Raw genomic sequence first — 23,946 nt, 5'->3', positions numbered from 1 at the left:
CAACACAGACGCACGATAAACGAGACAAACAACGTTACATAAAGGGATAGAGGACACACGAATATTTGCGATGCCTCTTGGTGAAAGATAGTGCTATCTTGGTATTTATTGTTTAGGCCAGATAAATTTTATTTAAAACAGGCAACCCGCTCAATTTATGGTGAGATTCGGATCATTTACAGTGATTATAACATTTGCAGCAGCGTCTGTTACTGTGTTACTTAAGTAAAAGTGGGGGGTTTTCACTGTCAATCATTTTGATAAAATGAGTGACGGATTGAACTTTTTGATTGAAATAGCAGTGCGGCAATGACGGCAAAGCAGTTTATCACGATCGAGAAATTGTTAGTGTGTCTAGTAATTCCGCTCGCGACAATGCTGCAGCAGTAACAGTGCAACAGTAACGCTGCTGCAGCCGTCATCGAAATGTAACCTTAAAAAAACAAGAATTAACTTATAAATATAAATTATAATCATTTCAAAATTATTCAGAAAACATGTAAAACATATCAAAGCTGAGCCGAATAAAGCAGATGGACTACTTACCATGTTAATGGCAGCTGGTGGGACCGTCTCTGAGCCCTCAAACTTGATACACGTGTTCGTCACTCACAGAAAATCGCCGCGTCACTACTCGTTGTCAATTTAATAAGAAACATTTATTTTTCTGTATCATGTGGTTGATAAGTTGTCAGACTATTATTAGGTATTATCAACTAATACTAAGTACTAAAATACAAACAATGAAAGCTAAATTTTTTGCCACTTTTTAACAGTGCTTAGTTGTATATTTGTAATAAGTTTTAATATAACTCTGAATTATACAAAATCTACAGAGCTCGCAAAAATTCTGGCTTTTATTGAATTGATTAAAGATAATGAGGTTTCGAAGAACCTTTTTAATATCCACGGCTTCGGACCTAATTATTTCAAAGTAAATTAATCATTCAAATAAAGTTTCAGAATTATTAATTATAACAGAAAAATTTAGCAAAATTTCTCCAGCTTTAATAACCTCGGACGGAAAAGAAACCAAATGTCTTTGAAAATTTCACAGTTGTCAGTGTAAGTAATATTCTAGCAAATTTCCGGTACCTTTATCCTCCCATTTTTTTTTTACAAGATGACGTTTAATGATAATAAAGTTCAACTTACGTGAAAAGCACCTCGGATAAGCGGTCCCGCCTGCCCCACGTACAACGTAGATGCCGAATCGAATACCAACTCCAACGGATTCCTCTTTACAGGCACGGTATCAAACTCGTGACAATTCAGATACAACGTCACATTCTCCGTAGTTACCTTCAATCCGAACCGACTCCATTTCTTAGAAAACGATGGTATAGCGAACGACACAATTGTCTGCGAGAGGGCATATACATTTGCATCGGTATATAAAAGGGATATATTTGTGAGATCTCTCCCCGAAGGGATCAATTGTACTCCCAATTGGACTACCGTCTCTAAAGGATTTACGACAGAGAATAGGAAGCCACCGTTCTCGGTGGCGGGTCGGACTGTGGCTGTTATGGAGAATTCAGGGTACAGTTTTTCGGGCATGAAGAGGCGGTAGGGTGATTTGATGTCGGAGCCGGGTTTAAGGCCATACGCCGGGAATCCGTCCAAGCCTTCATCGAAGTATTGTGTCTTAGGGTTGCTGAAGGGAACGCCGATCGCGTGGAGTAAGTCATATTCCGGAACTTCTGAAATGAGACATCATTTCCTTCATTAGTTTTTGAATAAATATATGTCTAAAAAGATTCTGAATAATTAATCCTCCACCGACAAGAGGATAACTCTTAAATTGAAGAATATTTATTCTTGATGACTTGATTGCAACATTGGAATTTCTTTGGTCTGTATATTTTCTTCCAGCCCTACTTATACCCAGGGATGACAGTATAAGAAAAGTCTAGTCAGTGGGCACAAGTAGTAAATATAACTAGTATTGATCGATGGAGCAACGACCGTCAGGGCTGGTGCAATTTGCATTTTAAAACAGTCTTCCTGTCCGTCGCAGTTAGTGTAATTTGGATTAGTATTGTAATATAAACAACTGTCTCTGACTCTGGAAACTTTGTAAACAAAGTTGGTACTGATTGTATATAGATTTTAATTTAGAGATTTCGTTTATAGGAAGTGTTGATATTGCAAGTCAATAATTAGTGACTGAGTTTTAAGCATAATTGGTTATTGTTTGTAGATCATATAGTAGATCATAGCTTTTCGGTAGAGGTATCTTTACATTGCGACGGCGACGCCTCAAGAAGGCCTCAATTGAGGTAGAGTAATTACCTCGTCAAGATCATACATTTAAATAAAATATCGACTATTTCATACTAAGTAAGTATTTGGGTTAGTACTATTAGTAGCGATTCTAAGTGTAGGTTTAAGTTACAAAACTTACGTGTGCGTTAGTTACAGAGTTAGCCTTTAGATGAAGACTAACTAACGCTAACGTAAAGACTAACTAACCATCCAAGATTGAAAGTTAGGGAGCCTGAGTAGCCGTTGGCTACAATATTAACATGGCCAATATTCGAAGTGCAGGCTGATTGCCTGCAACTTGCGATGTTCCTCGTTTATGCAGAAAACACGTAGGGTAGGGTGGTCTAAGACTGCGCACTTAAGGTTTGTGACGTGATAAAATAAAAACAAACAGTATAAATGAAATAAACTTTTGTTATTTTCTTCCCGAATAACAAGACAACATAATTTTAAACACTATTTGTAGATGAGATCAACCAATCTTGATATATTAGAGCATAATTGAAAAATGAGATATGCGCATTCCTACACTACATGTGTTGTAAGAATGCGCAGCAAAATGTGTAAGACTGCGCGGGTAGGGTAAGAATGCGCGATACCCAAAAAGGCTATAATTATTTACATAAGTCACAAGCAAAGGCGGCAGCACCCGTGTACGCTGCGCATTGTTTATGCCACCATTCATTACAAGCGATGCACGCGATCCAGTCTTCAGTAATAGGATCTTTATAGATCTCGCCACATCACGGGCATGTCCAGGAGGGTCAACATGATTTACAACAACATATCTTGGCTTGTAGATTGCGCTTGATGTGTCTCTTTGCCTTCAGCAAAATGAGCCTCGTTATATCGTTCTATAATATCGGTTACAGAATTAGCCAAGAAATCAGCTTCAGTGAATACCTCAGGATTATAAGGCGATATTCCTGTAGTTTTAAAACTTTCAGCATCACCTGCGGGGTTTGCAGCTTTGAGACAAGCTGGTGTGAAGGTTTTACACATATGTAATATAGTTATAGTTCTTCCTGGGTTATTACTGAGCCATTTTTCACATTCATGTGGAAATGGATGTGCAAGACTGCGCGCGCATTTTTACACGGTTGTATCATGCGCATTCTTACAGATTCCTTCATTTTCACTAAAGCATACTGGTAACGCCACCTATGCAAAATGACGTGAACTAGCGACTCCCATTCAAACGCGCAATCGCATACGCGATGCAAATTCAAGGTCTCATCTTTTAATTTACTTAAGACTATTTAGTGACAATACATTTAAATTGAAGAAAAATAAGATCAACATGTGATAAAAACTTCAAACTCACCTAGAGTCTCGTATTTTCACACTAAAGTAAATTAATTCCTGGAGGAATAACAGGTGCCATTACACTTCAAAACAACACTGAAGTTAGCCACGAACTTCACTTTGAATCTAAGTTATGACGTATGCGCATTATTATCGACCGCGCAGTCTTAGACCACCCTACCCTAAGACGGAATACCGTACATCATTTCTCAATATTAATATTACAAATATAATTATATTTTAATTTTATTCGAATCCCGCTAAGGGCATTTATTTGTGTAATTACTAATTAATGCAAATATTTGTTCTCTCAGGGTGTTTTCTATGTATATATTTATCTACGTACATAAGTATTTATCGTCGTCTAGCACCCATGGTACAAGCTTTGCTTAGGTAGTTTGGGGCTAGGTTGATCTGTGTAAGATGTCCCCCTAACATTTATATTTATATTTTTTATTTATTTATATTAAAATATCAAAAACCAAAAGCAAAAACCTGCCTGCAGAAATTAATAATTTTAGCTTAAGAACTTGAATTACAAAGTATAAGAAACTAAAATTGAGTATAGGTGTGGGTAAATTATTTAAGTCATTCGCACTTAGATTTTTTTTAGACTATTGAGTCAACATCAAAAACGTTCCAAAGTAGTTAAAAATAAACAATACGACATGCAAAACCTCTTCAGTCTAAATCTCCATCGTTCTTTATTCTATACGGATTCGATTTACCCTGATATGGTAGGCAAGCCGTCTTTTCACTTATTCACCGCTCTAAATTGGGCCCAGCGAGTTTCCTGCGGATAAGCCATCTGTCTATTCTAGTTTGGATATTTCTATTAAAGGCTGACGTTGCATGCAGGTTGACCTAATATTGATGTTCAGAAACATCGTTGTATGTTTTGTAAAGCAATACATAGACAAAATAAATGGTAAAAAAAAACAAAACTGATTGCTGATACTATCTCGACATAGCCAAAGAAAAACTTTGTAAATGGTTATCAGATGTAAGAAGTGGTAAGAAAGTTACAAGTAGAATGAACTTAAAAGATCTGTGAAGTGCATGATTAGGAACTACCATTTTATACTCATCATTGTTTTTACTTTTAAATTTGCCTAGTTAACTAATTTTAATATTAGGAATTCTAGTTCTCAATCGTAAAATCAGTTAAACATGAATAATTATGACATTCGAAAAGCTGCTTGTAATATTGCTCTTGTTCAGTGTTTGAATCTCAAGCAGTGTTTAAAACTTTTCAACACTGTAAACTGGGCCCAGAACCCCAGAGCCAATATAAACTGTTTGCAAAAATGTTCCCATACAAGGATTTCTTAAATTGAGTAAAGCCTTACCGTTTGGATATTTAGAGGAACCGAACAATCCATCATTAGCCGCCGTGAGCGCCGAGAGAAGAGCGATCGGTAGCGTTCGACACCTGAAAATAAGGATAACACGTTCTTGAAACATATCTTGGTACAAGTATATAGGTGAGAATAAAAGAAATGCGTCTCTTTTAAAGACGTTATTTAGTAGAAAACTAAGATGGAGATATGCATTTGTAAAACGAGTAGGTACAAAATCAAATGGCAGATAAGCCTAAGTTATTATAGTCAAGCACTTAAAACAATTAAAAAAAATATCAAAAAGGGATACAATTTTACATCATGTTATTTCAAAAACGTAATAAATAAAAGTAGTGGAGTAATTAAATCTAGTTTTGTCTGGCAAAAAAAGGTAAATACGTATGAAATGTTATTGAAAGTGAGTTTATTCTTCAATTTGCGCATATTTCAATGCACTTATGAATGTCAGAAACTACCACTGGTTCTAACCCTACACCACAGCCAGGAGAATATACCGGCGCAAGATACTGGATCTACTCAGTGGGACTCATTTAAAAAAATATAATTATATATAAAATCTAAAAAAAATACCTATAAAGCGTACACTGTTAAAAATTATGTAATTTTACATGCAAAAAAATTACATAATCCTGTAAAATTCCCGAAAAATCTGGGAAATTTACGGAAAAATATGACATTTTACGTAATTCTCGTAAAAATTTACGAGAATTTCATAATTTAATTTAAAATTACATAATTTTTAACAGTGTATTGAGCTTTTGTGTCCAATCAAACTACACTCACTTAGGTACATTTCATGGGTTGTCATTAAAACTGAAAACTCTTAAAACTGGATATAGTATAACTTCAAATTGCCACTTGGTTAAAATTTCGATGTAAAAATAGCGTATATTGACATTTTACTCGCAATATTGTAGCTCGTTTCACATTGATAAATGATCAAAGTGTGCAAACGAACCAATTCAGCAAGCAAAACAAACTTGAACCAGCCACGGAGAGGCGTCGCATTTTCAATTAGATCCATGTAGTGATGTCCCAAATACGGCATTTTTATTTATTTATAGGTACACATGCAACACTGGAGATTCTTATAAAGTCCCACTTAGAGATCATAGTAAAAAAAAAGATAAATGTTTTTTTTTATTAATATAAACCTTAAATTCGGTTGCCATTTTTGTTTCGGGATTGCTGGCAATTTGAATATTGTATGTCGAGATTTATTCCAATATTAATCCTAGTAATCTTTTTCGTTGCATAATTTTATACAATTTTAAATGTGAGCTCAGCCAACAAGAAAGTTACAATAGGCTTCAGTTATATTTTCATAATTGAGCCTAGTTCTCGGAGAGCTGTTTATAAAGAGTGCCATATTTTATCGTGTCCACTTTACTTAGAATTTTGAATTCAATCGTTCTTATAGTTCTTAGCAGGTTAACTAGTTAAAATGCAGAAGATTCTGCTTTAAACAAAAAAGGTCGAGATGGTTGTGTTGATTTGCCCTATAGATTCGAGAAAACAAATATTCAATAATGATCACTAGAGTTTGACGGGAATTATTCTAGGAGTCGCATTCCCGCTCAGTAAATATTACCGGGAAAGGAACATCACTAGAGATCCATGTCGAGTTTGGACTGCAGCAGGGAAGGAAAAAAATATCGATTTGCAATTCAGATGGAATCGTGTTGGGGACCGTAGAAAGAGCATTAATTGACACGAATATTGGATATTTTAGCGCAATCAGTTTTGAATGAGGGCCGTTCATTTTGTGAACGTGCATTGATTACAAATGGGTTATAATTAAACGGACCCGTTGGGTGTGTGCGAGCATTAATCCAGAATAGTCTTTTGTTGGTTTCGTTGGTACATATTACCATATTGGATCTTAATATTGAGATTTGGTTCGGAAGTCAAGTAATAATAACGACGGAAAAATAAACATAACACTTATAGATCGATCTTTTAAAGAAATTATCTTAACGTAGAACATTTCTTGAACCTTGAAAAACCTGACAACACCTACGCATAGTTGTATAGATGAGTAAAGGCTCAGGCTTATGTTTCAGGCCTAAAACATGAAGTTTAAAAAAAAAAACAGTTTGAGTTGATATTGATTTGACATATTCGCATGCATTTCGTGTGCATATGCGAGATCCAGTACTGCGAGGGATGTAATCGTAAACATCTCAAATCTAGTTTAGATTTTTAAAGTTCAAATAAGCCTCTAGGCTTATTTCTAGGTATTTGTATTAACTCTAGGAAAACTTTGGTATAAACGAAACTCATCAATAACTTTTTGTTTGTATTCAGTTCACTCTGTGATTCAGTTGAAATTATGGTCCGAGTTCTCTCACGCTATTTTCACATTCCGTTTAATATTAAAGTTTTGCTATCATTCAGGAAATACATGAAACATTTCAAAAAGAGGAACAAGCGAAGTTTGAGAACAGCCAGTTACTAAGTAGCCGTAAACTGTGTGTTCCATTGTGTTGGAGCTTAAATCATCGCTTTAGTATTGCAGCGTTTAAATTTTGCAGTATAATAATTTTTTCATAAGTACTTTTTCACAAAAATGCAAATTAATTAATTTTCGTTGACGTTTTAACGAATGATCGGGTGACATAATATAATATGACATAAATTATAAAACAGCTTAGATATTCTACCTTAAGGCAGGTCGCCGTTAGGTACGACGACGAGCAAAGCGAGGAGGAGTGTTAGGTAGAACTGCGACCCTACAGCGCGCGAGCCGTGCGAGCGAAGCGAGCGTGCCGCGGGCGCGGCCGGCGAAGCGCCAGAACCGACTTATTTTATAATAGTACACTTTTTATTACCCTCTCGATCATGAGAGGAGGCCTGTGCCCAGCAGTGGGGCGTGTATAGGCTGAATTATTATTATTATTTTGTCTGTCTCTTACAAATTCTCGGGACCATGGGGTCCCGGACATTTGAAAGGCGTGCGTGGTTTTTATGGAAAAAGAACGTTATGAGCATTAAATAGTATACAAAGTGATCATTATACTGATTGCCTGTTATGCAAATACATTACTATGCAACTGAATTATTATTATTTCTGAAATTATGCAATTTGTTCTTATTCATTTTGTTTTTATACTAAATAATCATTTCTGCATTTCAAAATTATGCAAAATGAAAATAGTTGTTATTAAAAACATTACACACCCGTTACATGTGCGTGTCGTGCGTAGTATAAAACTAAATTAACAGTTGGGTAGTAGTTACCTGGGAATAGAAAAATTATACGTTATACATAAATGCTGTAAAATATTTTTGGTTGGTTATGAGCGTCACTATATAGGCCGGCGGGCGGACAATGATAATATTACTGCGGCCAGCACCTTTAACATGATACACTACAGAAACTCATTTTATAAAAATATTTTAAGCATTATATTGTTTTTAAATTTACTTTAATTTAATGCATATTTATTTCACTTAGTTTGGTTACAATTTTTAATTTACTGACTACCTAAACAGCTTATTAAGCTTTAAACAATTTTTCACGTAAAAATATCCCTGCAATATTATCCTGTAAAATTAAGTGATGTATTTTATTTATAAACGAACAGCGGCTACGAGGTAATAATATGTATATTGCGTGCAAGAAACAACTTAAAACTTTGAAAAATAGTCCCCCGTTTCAACCTATCGTATTAATCCTCCAATCTTCGACCCTGTCATCACTTACTAAATTAACGTCGAAACTAAAACTATAACACTCATACAAAAATTTAGCTAATTTTTACATTTCTAAAAAAACTTCGGCATACACAATAAATAATTATATAACAGTAAGGTGCATTGGGGTAATTTCGAAGGCGGGGTAATTTGGAAAATGGCAAATCTACTAAACTAGAAGCACTTTCTACTGTAGTAACAGTACGCAAGATGACGTGGTAAGCGTTGCAGTAGCGTAAGTGTTGCTAAAATACGAAGTGCTTCTGGTTTTATAGATATTTGCCATTATCTAAATTAAGTACCCCGCTTTCGAAATTACCCCAATGCACTATATGTCAAACTGAAATAATGTTAAACCTGTATTTTAAGAATAAAAATAAGCATTTAATACCTAAATTTGGATAAGCAAAGGCAATAATTTATTTCTTTCATGTTTAGGTAAATTTGCGTTATTAGGGTTTAAGGTGGATAGATTTTTATATTAGCGGTATAAGTCTTTAGCGAGATATTTACGGCATTGAATTTGTGTCTTTAGGTAGGTATACATATTTAAAAGCTTGAGTGTTGCTTAGAACATATATGTATCTTGTAAGATCCAAGAAGATAGATAATGTTTTCAAAACAAAACAAGTTTATGCGAATGACCACCGAAGAAAATTAGAATATACTTAAAGAAAAGTTACACTAAAAAGCTATTCAAACGGGTCATTTTAAACGAAAAAGGTTACAATGTGACCTTCTTTTATTGTTCTTGAGTGTAGTTAAAGAATCTTTTGAGTATAGTCTTCCACAGGTACTTATAATATAATTATTAGATCATCATAGCCGTAAAGTGCATTGGGGTAATTTCGAAAGCGGGGTAATTTAGAAAATAGCAAATATCTATAAAACCAAAAGCACTTCGTACTTTGGCAACACCGCTACTGCAACGCTTACAACGTCATCTTGCCTAATACTGTTACTACAGTAGAAAGTGCTTCTAGTTTAGTAGATATTTGCCATTTTCTTAATTACCCCGCTTTCGAAATTACCCTAATGCACCTTACATATTTCTAAACAATCTGGGACGTAGGATTCCGTAAATACATTTAATTGAAGTTAATTTAAGCGTCTGTTGTAATAGTCTGACAATGTTTCTTGGACACTAATAATAGTTTGATAGGATTTGAGACGCCTAAGCCAATTGAAGTGTGCACAGATAATCATCTTTTCTTGCTTGATTTGAATTGCGAGAATTTTATGATCATGAAACTGGGTTAACGTTATTATAACGTTAGTTCTTGGACTGATAATTTAATGTACAGTCAGCAGCAGAAGTTACTAAGGGCGAGGTGTCGTAAAAAAAACTTAAATATTTGGTTCATAACTAATAGTGGTTTGGTTGACGACCGGTCTGGCCTAGAGGGTAGTGACCCTGCCTGTAAAGCCGATGGTCCCGGGTTCGAATCCTGGTAAGGGCATTTATTTGTATGATGATACAGATATTTGTTCCTGAGTCATGGTTGTTTTCTATGTATTTAAGTATTTATATATTATATATATCGTTGTCTGAGTACCCACAATACAAGCTTTCTTGAGCTTACCGTGGGGCTTAGTCAATTTGCGTAAAAATGTCCTATAATATTTATTTATAATCCGTTTCATTGTCTTTTTAACATATATTTAAATACACAAAAAGCGATCCAACTTTGATGACTACTTCATCAAAATTGGAATAAGTACTATTACTGTAATCGTTTCTATATCGATATTTATAGGTAGATACGCAATAGGAAGCTATACCATTGATTTAGTTCGCCCCAGCTTTCAGAATTTTGGCTTGTGCAAGGTACTGTGGGCGTGCCAATACCTAGTTAACATGTTTAGCCCAGCGTGCCATAGTTAGCACATGATTTAGTGATATAACCCTTACGCATTTTGTGCTCAGCTATGGACGTATAGTGCATAATAATTGTATCGTATAACATATTTTATGTTGTGTATGTACAATACATGTTCACCAACCTAATGTATATATGGGTCACTTTTTTTTCTATTAATTTATTTGTATATATTATGTTCTTTTTTTATTTTTTGGTCTTAAGTTAGGGTTTCTATAATATGAATATAAAAGTGAAATATAAAAACACTTACAAAACGATAAAAAATACATATAAACACATTATAAAAAACCTAACCTAGGGTGCCACCAGCAGCGGGGCAAGGCCCAAGCTACCGGTGGTCAGGGCTGTAGAGAGAGGAACCGGCGGACTATCCGCGCCGTGTCCAAGATCACCGCCTTCTGCATCTGACCCTTGATCCAACCACCTAGCGAGAGTCTCTCAAGATGTTGGTCGAGACTCTTCGCTATTAGACCGTTCACTGAAACGACTATCGGGACAATGATCGTCAAATCAACATCCCACATGGCGGTTATCTCGTGAGCCAAGTCTAGGTACTTACTGGACTTGTCCTTCTCGGCCTTCACGAGATTCTCATCATGGGGGATGGTGATGTCAACGAGCACGGCCCGACGTTGCGATCGATCTATTATCACAATGTCAGGCTTATTGGCTACAATAGTCCTGTCTGTGATGATAGATCGATCCCAATAGAGCGTGGCATGACCATTCTCGAGAACAGGCGCAGGTAAGTACTTGTAGTACGGTACTTCGCGTCCACAAGGCCATATAGAAGAGCAAGTTGCTGGTGAATAATTCTGGCTACGAGATTATGTCTGTGCAAGTACTCGCCGTTAGCAAGATGAGAACAACCGGAAATGATATGCCTGAGTGACTCTCCGGGACGGCGGCATGCCCGACAAATGTCGACCGTACCGTCCTTCAGGATATATTTCCGATAGTTGTTCGTCGTCATCACTTCGTCCGCAATTGCACAGGCAAAACCCTCGGTTTCTCCGAAGAGGTCCCCGAATCGTAACCAGTTCACCGACGCGAGCAGGTCCACATCGGGTCCCGTGAGGGCCTTGTAGAACCGCCCGTGTAGCACCTTACTCTCCCATGCCGCCTTGCGATCCGCAGTACTTAGTACCACAGGTTTGTGCCAGTTCTCGTTTGCCAAGGAGAGCGGCGTGAGGTTCCTGTCTACTGCCACCACATCACGATGCATCCCACACTCGTTGTTAAGGAAATAATTCCTGAGATTGTACACCTCGCGGTTGTGGAGATCCTTGGCGTTTAGGAAGCCTCGGCCTCCACACTTCCGTGGGATGTACAATATATATTATGTTATTATTATTAATTCCAACGGAATTGTAGGTATGTATGAAAACGTTCTTAAAATCCAGCTGTAAGTCTTACTGACATGCAACATAGAACTACCTACAGAGTAGGTATCTAAATAGGATAGGTACATAGGAACTTGATCAAATTAAATCCATTACTGGTGAGGTTGATTGGTAAATATTAGAAGGCTTATTCTGATTATAATAACATGCTATGAATATGATCTGTCAGTGTCAAAAGTGACGTGTCTGATTGAAGTGTCATATCCATAAAAGTCCTGATCATATTTATAATCTGTTACTACTATCAGAATAAGCCACTACTTTGACTTTAGTGATGTATAAAGTTGGCTAATAAGCCCTAAACTGAAAATGAAAAATGCTAAAATGTTTATTCAGTTTAAGAATTACTTATATAGTTGTAAGTGTTGGCGCCTCTTTTTAAGTAACAAATACCTGTGTTAAGAGCAGGGACCGGAACCGGTTACCTTAACCGGGGTTTTTCATAGGGTTATTTTAGAAGTGGTTATACCATAACGGTAACCGTCTGATAAGGTAACACTTTGATTCGGTAACCGTATCAGATCGAGTTAACCTCTGTTACCGGTAACCGAAACAAAAACCCAGTCTATGAGAATATGGACTTGCATAAACTGGATATAAACATTAAATAGCGACATTAAGTACCCACTAATACTATGTTTAAATTATGCCATTATGCAAATATTACATACATTGAATCGTGTAAAATATATTTATGAGAATATAATTTAAATTACACAAGGGATTATACTGCTTATTAAAATCCAACAATACATTTTGAAGAGGTAATTTTGTATTATGAACATTAAGGGGAAAAAAGTAATTGTAACCCTCTTTGTTAAATTACCTTAAAAATCGAGAATTTTGTGTTATATTTTCTATTGTGATTGAGGCAATTAAGTCTCTTTTTTATGACACAACATACTTTTTGAATCTTTGAAAATTAATAAGGAACAATCAAGAGGAATCTTAAATATGAAGTGTCTTGTATAAAATTACAAATATCTGGAAAACATATAAAAACTCAAAAATGCGCGTTTTTCCAGAGATAAGACCTAGCTAGATCGATTTTTCGGCCCCGAAAACCCCCATATAGCATAGTTCATCGAAATCGTTGGAGATCCCCGAAATATATATATATATATATATAAATAAACAAGAATTGCTCGTTTAAAGGTATTAGTAATAAGATAGATATCTGGTATTAAATAGTTTACATTTCTAAAATTTGTTATTAAAAGAAAATAGCGCGAGTAGAAGTTATGTATGTAAAAATTTGCGTTTTTTTAAATGTAAAATTGAGAACGTAACTTCGATTGTATGGTGGCGGCTAGTTTAGTGTGACTCTTAACTAAATTGTGCACCGCTCAACGCGACACGTGATGTAGCAAATCGTGTTTAGATTGCCATTTTGAGTAAGCACTAGTGATGTATCGACTATTGATTTGGCCGACTAACCGACTAGCCCACTAATCGGCGCTCGGATGGCCAATTAGTCGGCCGACTAGGCGGCTAGTCGGCCAGATAATCAAAGTTCGGTTCAGATGCACTTAAAAATCGTATATAAGTACTGGTGAATAAAGCTCAAAATATCACGACCAAATATATTTAGATGCGAGGTCTGCAAGGTAACTTTACAATTTCTATTCGAATTTTAAACAATGAACGCTACATGAATTTCGAATTTTAAACAAGCTCACTGACCAGTAATTTCGGAATTAAAGTTTTTCATTAGAAAGGAGGATGGGTTAATTATACATAGTGCTGCAGACATTTTGGACCAGTCATTGAGTTTTCACTTCTATCGGCACTCCCGGAGTGCAACCCGTTGTTTTTTTTTAATGGTAGAGCCATGGGGAACTTTTAATGTTATTGCAAAATTTAGAGACTTAGTCAGGGCACGTTCTCGTAAAGACGCTGATAGGTTCCTAACTGGCGACTACGTACGGGAAATAGAGCCTTAGAAATACCTCCTACAAGCTGTACTGACGGTCTGCTCAGGATCGCAAAATAAAAGAACTAAAGACAGAAATTGAACGAGGATTCTTGTGATAGGTCTTTGAACCTGTAGAAAACACCTTTTAGCCAAGCTAAATTATGATGAATAGCGCAACCAAAGGAGCAAAACTATTGTTTTTCATCTGAACTTATACGAAACTAATGATCTGGCCGACTAGCCGACTAATCGGCCATTCGAGCGCCGATTAGTCGGCTAGTCGGCTAGTCGGCCAAATCAATAGTCGGTACATCACTACTAGTAAGCACACAAGTGCGTAGGCTTAGGGATTGTATTTCAAAGGTGATTTGCATTTGCATAATGCAATGAATAGGCACTTAAATATCAAGATTTAATAACATTTTAGTTTCTATTGGTAATCTTATCTGTGTTGAGCAATTAGATACTGGTTTGAAGTTAATCCTCTAAATGATGTCCCTGTCAAAATGTTTCCTTTTTAGAATTGCCATATAAGTAACATAGGTATGATTTGTAATGATCAACATTATTATTTTAGAAAGTTGACCTTACCTAAATCATATAATTTTGTAGCTAAACGTTAATTATATAACGATTTGTGGAAGACAAAAAGTTTATATTTACTAACCTCAAGAGGCTATTCGCATAAGTATTTGTACGAACAAATACTGATTAAGTTAAATAATATAAAAATAACTAAATAACAACTGTCAAGGTGATTAATTAACTTCTTGTATGATGACGATTTTCTTAACCGGGTAGGTGCACATTGTGCAAAATTGTAAAATCTCATATACTAGTATGTCAGAAAAATTAAAAATGGCCTTTGTATACGAATACTACTTTCAGAGTTCGTTAACATCAAAACAAAAAGTTCGTCTCAAAGTTAATTTTTAAGGACACGACAACGACAAAATGACAACAACACAAAATGTAGATTTTAATTGAAGGATCAGTAAACAAACAAAAACTTTTTGGACATTTGAAATTAGAAAATAACTTTAAAGTTTAAACTTTAATCAAAATATAAATCAACTACTACTATATTTGAAGAAGTATTAAATAAGAGGATCGAGATGGTAATTGCTACATACAAATGTAGATAGTCGATTTCGGCAATTTCTCAAAATGTTTATAATATATTATATCAATGTTAATATACTGTCAAGGTCATTTTAGTAATCTTATACCTTTAAACGAGCAATTCTTTTATATATATTTCGAGGATTCCGGAAACGGCTCTAACAATTTCGATGAAATTTGCTATGGCTTTCGGGGGCGAAAAATTGATCTAGCTAGGTCATATCTCCGGGAAAACGCGCATTTTTATGTTTTTACATGTTTTCTGAGCAAAGCTCGGTCTCCCAGATATTAGAGATTTAAAATATTAAAACTATTAACGAGTAAGGGATAGTCACTGAAGTTAACTGTTTAAATTATTTTTTAGCGGTAGGTAAAGGGTACAAAGTTTTAAATCACTTGGGGAATACATTAGAACATTACTGCTATCTTTTCTTCTTAGCATTTAGCAAAAAGTAGTTTCATAATCAGGGGTCGGAAACCGGTATTTGCTCCATACAAAAATACCGGTATTATTACGTTCTTTTTCGTTCTTTGGTACCTATATTATTTCATTTTTAAAGGAACAACCTAATAATACAAAGTCGTTACCTAAATACACGATTCAGTCTTACGTAAATAGTATAAAATAATTATAAATATTGTGCTATTTCGGGGTTTTTTAAAAATATCGGTTCCGAGCCCTGTTCATAATATCGAAAAATAATTTCGTAGGTATATGATTACAGTTTAGACGATATGCCACATCCTGGAATAAATTCTATGCGTTCACCGAATTCAATCGCCACCTGAACAATCAATGGATTCAGTTTCTAATTAACCAATAGCGTATTGTTCATTCACATGTCAGAAACCGAGATACGGGACTATTCTCTTGTCGGTCAAAGTGTGCTAGATTAACGCAACCCCAATGGGACCCGACAACCCTATAGACGGGCCAAATTAATTATCGTAGTTGGAACAAAAGTCCTACGGGCCAATCCATCAAACGCCTGAAGGAGGTTGGACATCGGGCTTCCTTTTAGTTCTATATCGATACGCCTATCGAACGGAAAGTTTATTGTGTGTGTTGCTTATTGAATTATGTTCAAGTCTAATTATTAGACTTGAGTATAACTTAGGTACAGTAAGTAATTTGATGTTCCTACATAATTATCCCAATTTGTGAAACTCGATTACCAGTACCTACATTTCTCACACATGTTTACAATTGTCATAATTACTTGCCCGTGTTACACACAATTTTTTTGCATCATACTTGCGTAAACTAATATAAAATATTAAGCGAAATAAGTGTAAAAATACAGTCGAATTAAAGATGTGTCCGCCAATTTGTTTATTGTTTGACGTAAAGGCGTGAGACCCATACCGCCACGATTTAGAAATATGTATAAAATTGTTCTTTTATCACGTGGATATAATGCCATCCATCGTGCGCTCACTGTACATTCAAAAGTTTCAAAACAAATAAACGATCTGTCTCACCATCAGTATCTAACTCAAAATAAAATTCACTCCGTTCATAGTCAGTCCAGTACAGCAATTTTTTTTTTTACTGAATTAGCCTCTTACATAACGTGGAATAAAAAGGAATCAACCATCCAAAAGCACCCGAGCCTTTTTAACAGGCCGGCTCTCGCAAAATTTATGTATGTAGGTGTTAACAAATTCATGGTTCACTCGCCGGTGAAAGAAAATATCGCGGTTACCTTGTTAGCCATGAAAGTTTAAATTGTACTTATTCCGGCCCTTGAAGATTCGAACCGTGTACATACACGAGTAGGTATTAAGGTCTACGCATTCCATAGCGGTGAACTTAAGTTGTTTGCAGAAAGCAAACTCTTTAACAAAAATACATGTTTGGATTCCTGTGTATTAAAATGGTTTTGACATTTTTAAAGTGGTATTCCCTGAAATTTTTGTTTTATAAAGCCGTTTTGTGTGTAAGTATAAAAAAAAATTTAGGTACTTTTCGTAAAACTTTTGTTATCTTGTACTTGTTTTTCAACTTTTAACAACTAAATATAAATACATTGTATATAATATTTTAAATTATTAACAAACTTATAAAATAACAATTTGAATAATCATGAGTAATTAGAAGTTGAACTTCACAAATTAGGTATAGCAAAATAATACATGTGAATATACATATGTGAGATATAAAGTAACAATATCAAAGTGTCTGTCAGGTGTGTGAGTTGAAAAGACTATTGTTCAATGAAACATTGTCAATTATATATCAATTGTATATATATCAACGGGCATTGTTATATCGTCAGTGGGGAGAATGTCCTCTCAAATAAACTACTAGAAGTTAAACTCAAAGAAACCTTTCTACTATTACTACTCATAAGTACTCGTACATCAAGAATAGGTCAACAAGTCAGTTGCCCACTTAAAGGACCCTCATGAAACCATCAATAAAACATCAGTATACTTTATAAAGTATGATGTCAACTAATCTATTCATGCTCATGCCTCGTTATCATTTTAGGTACCATAACTGTTGCCATTCTAGGGACAAAATAATTAATTTTTTGACGTATGATGGGTCCGAGAGTATTTTATCTCGATTTATTGGTGTTACTATGAAATGTATTGCGTTGTCTGATCCAGAATTGAATTAAATTAGGAACGTTGATTGTTTCGCAGAATATTTGCAAGTGGCATTGAGATGACTTGTTTTCAATTAAATCATATTATGTTATCAATATTTTTGATATGGTTGTAATTTTTTTATAAGGCATATTATTTTGTCAAAATAGTGTTAAAAATGGTATTACCTATACTTTCCGTTTAAAAATAATTTTTTTGTATTCAAATTAACTATCCTAGGTATTCAATATCCTAAATACAAGTTACAACCAAGTCCAATGTTTGATACTCGTACATTGTTTTTATGCAATGTAAATTAGTCTTTAGTACAAAAAAAAAATATTTTTACAGATATCTTATAGCGTGTTATTATCCTAATGTGCGTAATATTATCCCAACCGATTGCTAAATTCACAGCACTAATTATTTTACACCAATGAATTAACTTCACAAAATTACACCATTTAAGCAGTTGAAATATTATTACCTCTTACTTACCATCGGAGTAATTAAATCCTGTAAAGTTTCAAGTAATATTTTTTACGAAACTTCAATTACAAGATTTTGTTTGAAAGCGTCTTGTGTAATTGGTGTAGTTCGTAGCAAATATATCTAAAGGGCACTGAAGTTGTAAATGGCTTGGGGTGATATTTACTAAACCAGAGACAAGTAAATAATAGAAACTGTTAGATCTGAGTATGAAAAAAAAAACAATTGCATCAAATCAGAAGAACTAATTACCCGTTTAGCCCTAGAACACGTTTTTTAGGTAAATAATAAAGATAAAAAACGTAAGGAACATCGCTCGAACTGTTATCGTCCTTTGGAATTAAATTGAACCAAAATATTGTGGTATTATCAATTTTATGGCACAAATACGAGTTTCCAAATAATCCAAAGACACATTCCTTTCGTAGTTTAAAAAAAAACTGATTCGTTATGATACATCTATGTAGTTGTATACTAACTTTAGTCTGGTGACCGATCGACCTGTGATTATGAATCAGAATACGCTTTTGGCCCAGCACAGCATTCATTTTGCTAGCCTCATTATATTTTACGGTAAGTAGGTATACATACACTCATCAAGGAAAAATGATAGGTACAGACAGTGATAATATGTAATTGTGTACAGGGACTCTCTATTATTAACTTGTCCCAAATTTAAATCTTGAGCTTATCATTTTAGATTCGACAGCACCGAATTATGTTGTGTAATGGATAATTGTTACACATAATTTGGAATGTTTAGAATATTATTTACCCTTCAAACTCGAAATGAGTCCTGTTGTAAAACTTGTGAACATACTATATATTCCAATTAAGGCGCTACGCGTCGTTATTGGCCGTAAACTCTTACTTTCTAGAGTATATATCTTCTTAACGTTTCAACAAAAAATGATGAAAAAAAAAAATATGAATCTACACGTTTTATGTACAACATTTGTAACGTTTGACTTTTTTCCTATGACTTATAATTTTTCGAAAAAAGGAACATTACGAGAGGCCGTTTTGCGACTAACTTTGCCTATTTCTACTAAACGATTTATTAGATTAAAGTTATTTTTAAACTAAAATAAATGTTTTAACCGACACTACAAATGCAACGTATAATAATGTTAATTAACCAATTTTTTTTTAAGAAATCGAATATATTTCAACATTTCGTGCGTATGTAGCTCGAAAAAGGCGTGGCCATGGTATAATAAATAATAATAATATACTCCGCCTGGTACTCTATTCCGAGATTCGCGTATGACCTAACTGACACGGGCCTACGTCATCATGCTGTTTACAGGTTCTCAAACTTTAAAATGTGGGAGAATTTTAACCAACGGTGAAAATTATTTTAACGGCATTAATTTTAAGTTATTCATGTAGAAACATAGTAAAATAAAACAAATCTAATGTATTAAATTAAACTTTATTTATCTATACAAGACAAACGTTTGAAAAACTAATTCACAGTTACACATTAATTACCAAGCTTACGACGTGAAAAGTTTGGAAAACACTGCGACTGCTGACACTGAGCGAGAAGGAAATAACAATTAACACGCGTTCGACAAGGATGACGGTCAGGACATGAAGTTATCTAGATCCGAATTGTCAAATGTGACAGCGCTATCCTGTGTTGCCAGTAATGTAAACAGAATTACCCGACCGTCTGAAATTTCTTTTGTGAATCGGAAGATATTGCTAACGAATAATTAAAAATGACGTGTTATTGTAAAATTTAAGATAAAATACATATAAATGAAAATTATAAAATTATAAAGAAATATTTTAACTTATTAACCATAGGTATAATGTACCCATGTAACATGTTATGTTGAAATAAAGTGGCAATGTTATTGTGACGTAGGCCCGTGTCACTCTGGGAATAGAAGACCATGTTTTATTAGAGCATGGGCGTGGCCTGCAGTCGTGTGCTAGCTTTGAGACGAGGAGGCTGTGTCGCTCGTCGCTCCGTGCCTTCCTTGTATTCTGCATGCTTGTGCTGAGCCCAAGTGCAATAAAATTGGAGTTATTGTGGCCAAAGATTAAATAACTGCAGAAAGTTGATTTGGTTGTGACGCACTTTAGCGCGCGCAACACGGTGTTCCGCAGCCTATTATTACAAACCTATAATGACAATATTTCCACTTCTGTTTGAGAAAGCTTCATTTTAAATTTATAAAAAATGTTTTCGAACACGCGCCGACATATTGACATTAAAATTTAACGTTTTTAATAAAATTCGATTCCTACCTATTAAAATGATGTTAGTTTATTAAGTAAATTAAGTTTTCTCAAACATGCGTGGAAATATTGTCATTACGTCCCGTCCTTATTTGAACTTTTATAAGAGTATTTTCACGCATTCTTTGAGAAAAGTACGTATACATACATATTTATTATTTCAATCGCGATAACATATACCGGCCTTACGTTCATAAAATATAATTTCTTTGCTGTGTGTTTAATATCATACTCGGCAGGCATATAATATTTCGGCCATGTGTAAATATTATAAATATTAAATATCTTCTTTCGAGAAATGTTTTTAGGGTTCCGTAGCCAAATGGCAAATAAACGGAACCCTTATGGATTCGTCATGTTTGTCTATTCGTCCGTATGTCACAGCCACTTTTTTCCAAAGCTATAAAAACTCTATACTGTTGAAACTTGGTAAGTAGATGTATTCTGTGAACCGCATTAAGATTTTCACACAAAAATAGAAAAAAAAAAACAAAAATTTTGGGGGTTCCCCATACTTAGAACTGAAACTCAATTTTTTTTTCATCAAAATCATACGTGTGGGATATCTATGGATAGGTCTTCAAAAATGATATTGAGGTTCCTAATATCCATTTTTTTCTAAACTGAATAGTCTGCGCGAGAGACACTTCCAAAGTGGTAAAATGTGTGTGCCCCCCCCCCCCTGTAACTTCTAAAATAAGAGAATGATAAAACTAAAAAAAAATATGATGTTGGTTGGTTTGAACGAGATCTAGTAAGTAGTTTTTTTTAATACGTCATAAATCGTAAACCGCAATATTATTATGTTACTTGCTGCTACGGAACCCTTCATGGGCGAGTCCGACTCGCACTTGGCCGCTTTTTTTTATCTGATAGTCAGCAAATGAGCCGCCTGGTGGGAAGCGGTCATCTGATACTAGTTTAATACTGATAATACTTTAAACACTAAAACGTCCATGCGTTATTGATTTAGTGTAATTACGCCACAACAAATTAGCCTTTTGGCTGCACTTGGGCCGAGCACAAGCGTAAACAGTAGCAGTAGGTACTAGGTACAAAGAAATCACGGAGCGACATAACCTCCTCGTTCAAAGCTACCACGATAGGATAGGCTCAGCTAGAAAGTCGTGGAGCAAATAAATATGGGAGCGATAGCTTGCACTCCGTGGTCCATAACGGTCAAACAGCCTTCAGCGGTCTTACGCCGATAAGGATCCGATAAAAGATAATTTTAGATATTAGACAAAACAAAATACCTAAGGTAGGAAATAAACACATTAAAAAATGTTGGCTAACGGCGTATTGCATAGAGTATCATTCTATGGAACTTGCTAACTATGTAAACAAAAGTTACTAGTAAATTCATTCATTCATCAAGTTTGATTACATAGTTAGCAAGTTTCATAGAATGACACTCTACCAATACGACGGTTATGTCAATTACACAAACGTGCATGGTGCGTAAAGGGATGGGTAAGTAATATACAATAATAATATAATTTTATTTGGCGTATTAAGCGGGACGCGAGTCGTATTAATCGTGAAATGTAATTTACGACCTCCACTAAATGCACGATCTACTCATACTCAAACAACAAAATATCTGCAAACAAAAGATTATACGAGTATAGCGCCAACTGCGCGCCTCTGGGCTGTATCTTATTCTTTGTATCTTTCTATATCTTATACGTTGTGGCGGTGCAGCGATACAAAATTCACGTACGATCGCAGTGAGCGGGGTAAGCGGGTGGTGCGGGTACAGAGCGCTTAGCTCCACCCAGACGCTCCAGGGCATTGGGCCTATCTATCGTCTTAATCATACACAAAGTATTTAATAAGGAGTTTTGGTTTATTTTATGCCGGGACGTACCCCCTCCCCCCTCCCCCCCTCTAGTTTGACAGCCGAAACGGATGGTACTGTACTGCGCTATATGTTTTGTGGTCACAGAATTGTCAAGCGTCCACATTTGACAATCAAATTTGCCTCATAATTTACGGAGCCGAACAGCGCCAGCTGCCGTTTTGCTGTTAAATTGTGAGGACGAAATTGTCTTTAGACTTTACACATCTTAACATAATTAGTTAATTTTGCTCGGAATTTTCTGCAAATCGACAACCGTTGTGCCTATTTTGCGTGAAAAACGAGGTAGCGCTTCTAGCCACCCCAGATCATGCACGAACCTAGCACATCTTACACGATCAATAAATCTTCAGTTTTAGGTACCTGTTCCGTGCCTTAGAGTAGTTGCCAGCTGTACTCTGATTGCCTAATCATACATGCCATACGATTAAATAAATAAGTATGATTCTTGTTGGTTGGAAACCATGACAGCCAGGGTGCTTGGAGAAAGGTTATAACAACAGAACTCTCAAGTGTGTACTAAGTAGCTTTTGATTTGTTCAGTTATGAAACAATATGTAAATTCTCTTTCATACCCGCTACTGCTTTCTAAAACTAAAAAATACCTTTGTGCGAGATAATGTTTAAGGATTTTATCTATTATCTAAGTAAAAAGCCTTTTCTAACATTTACCGCGCCATTCGCTTATTGTGTCATAGATTTAAAAAAAATCTCGATAGGAAGTGATTCGTCCCTGTTATCGCGCGTCCGTGTCATATTGTCACATCACCGCGAATTTAATGCGTTAATTTAATGCGAATTTGTTCAGTTATCAAACGATATGTAAATTCTCTTTCATACCCACTACCGCTTTCTAAAACTAAAAAATACCTTTGTGCGAGATTATGTTCAATGATTAAATTATCTCTTCTATATTTCTTAAATTCACTTATTGTGTCATAGATTTTAAAAAATCTCGATAGGAAGTGATTCGTCCCTGTTATCGCGCGTCCGTGTCATGTTGTCACGTCACCGCGAATTTAATGCGTGCGGTCGCGGTCGCGATTTGAATTCCGTGCGCGCCTCTACACGCCGCCTGATTCTGAAATATTGTAAACTATTGATTTTTGTTCATTTATATTGTTGCTTGAATTCAATCATGATACATAGATCAATTTATGGTGTAGCATCAAGAATAACAAAAACTAATGGAAATATATACTAAAATCGATATGTCACAAAATTTTATTCAAGGGTTTTAGGCAAATGATTAGTTTATGCGCGTTAGTTGTAAAAGCAAACAAGTCTTCGGCCGGTCAGCTCACGAATATGAGAGGGCATTCCTGTAGTATATGTTGTGGTACTTAGTTTATTAGTATTCTATTCATGTCACTCGACTCAGAATTATATACAAGGTAAAAAATAATAGCAAACAATATAGATAGTCTACCTAATACACAATACAAACCTCACGCTCAGTCTAAACGGGCTAAAAATAGAAGTAATAAAATGAATGGTGCAATTTGTTACCCAGGTAGTTAATGATGTACCTATGTAGGTAATTCGATGATTACTTGGCCAATTTTAAAGCCGAGTAAAGTTTCCTCATTGAATGTCGTACCTATCGATACCACGTCCAATTTATAGTAATTTATCGTATGATAAAATGCGAACAGTACATTTTCGGTAATTATTGTCACTCAACGTCCGCGGTAATTGAATGGGCGCCGTGTTCACGGACGTCCGGGAATTTATTATAATGCAAGATTCAATTTAAATCAATGTCTTTAATTCATGCGTGGAAACAAAATTTAAT

At 35.2% G+C, this 23,946-nt stretch overlaps 1 protein-coding gene and 1 long non-coding RNA gene across 2 annotated transcripts in view; one reads left to right on the top strand and one right to left on the bottom strand.

Moving 5' to 3' along the window:
• LOC134795393 (uncharacterized) overlaps window positions 1–23,946 on the top strand; it is a 548,375-nt gene that overhangs the window by 398,847 nt on the left and 125,582 nt on the right. The gene's annotated exons all lie outside the window — the stretch shown is intronic.
• The window catches only part of LOC134795386 (collagen alpha-1(IX) chain-like), a 215,548-nt gene that overhangs the window by 86,519 nt on the left and 105,083 nt on the right, over window positions 1–23,946 (bottom strand). Inside the window, exons 2-3 of the mRNA XM_063767220.1 lie at window positions 4,923–5,005; window positions 1,156–1,703 (exon numbers count right to left, since the gene is read on the bottom strand). Coding sequence (XP_063623290.1) covers window positions 1,156–1,703; window positions 4,923–5,005 — 631 coding nt within the window. The remainder of the gene's footprint in view (window positions 1–1,155; window positions 1,704–4,922; window positions 5,006–23,946) is intronic.

This window comes from Cydia splendana, chromosome 12, assembly GCF_910591565.1.
Source record: "Cydia splendana chromosome 12, ilCydSple1.2, whole genome shotgun sequence".
Lineage (NCBI taxonomy): Eukaryota > Metazoa > Arthropoda > Insecta > Lepidoptera > Tortricidae > Cydia > Cydia splendana.
Note: the sequence above shows the minus strand (reverse complement) of the source record. Positions and strands in the feature narration are given on the sequence as shown.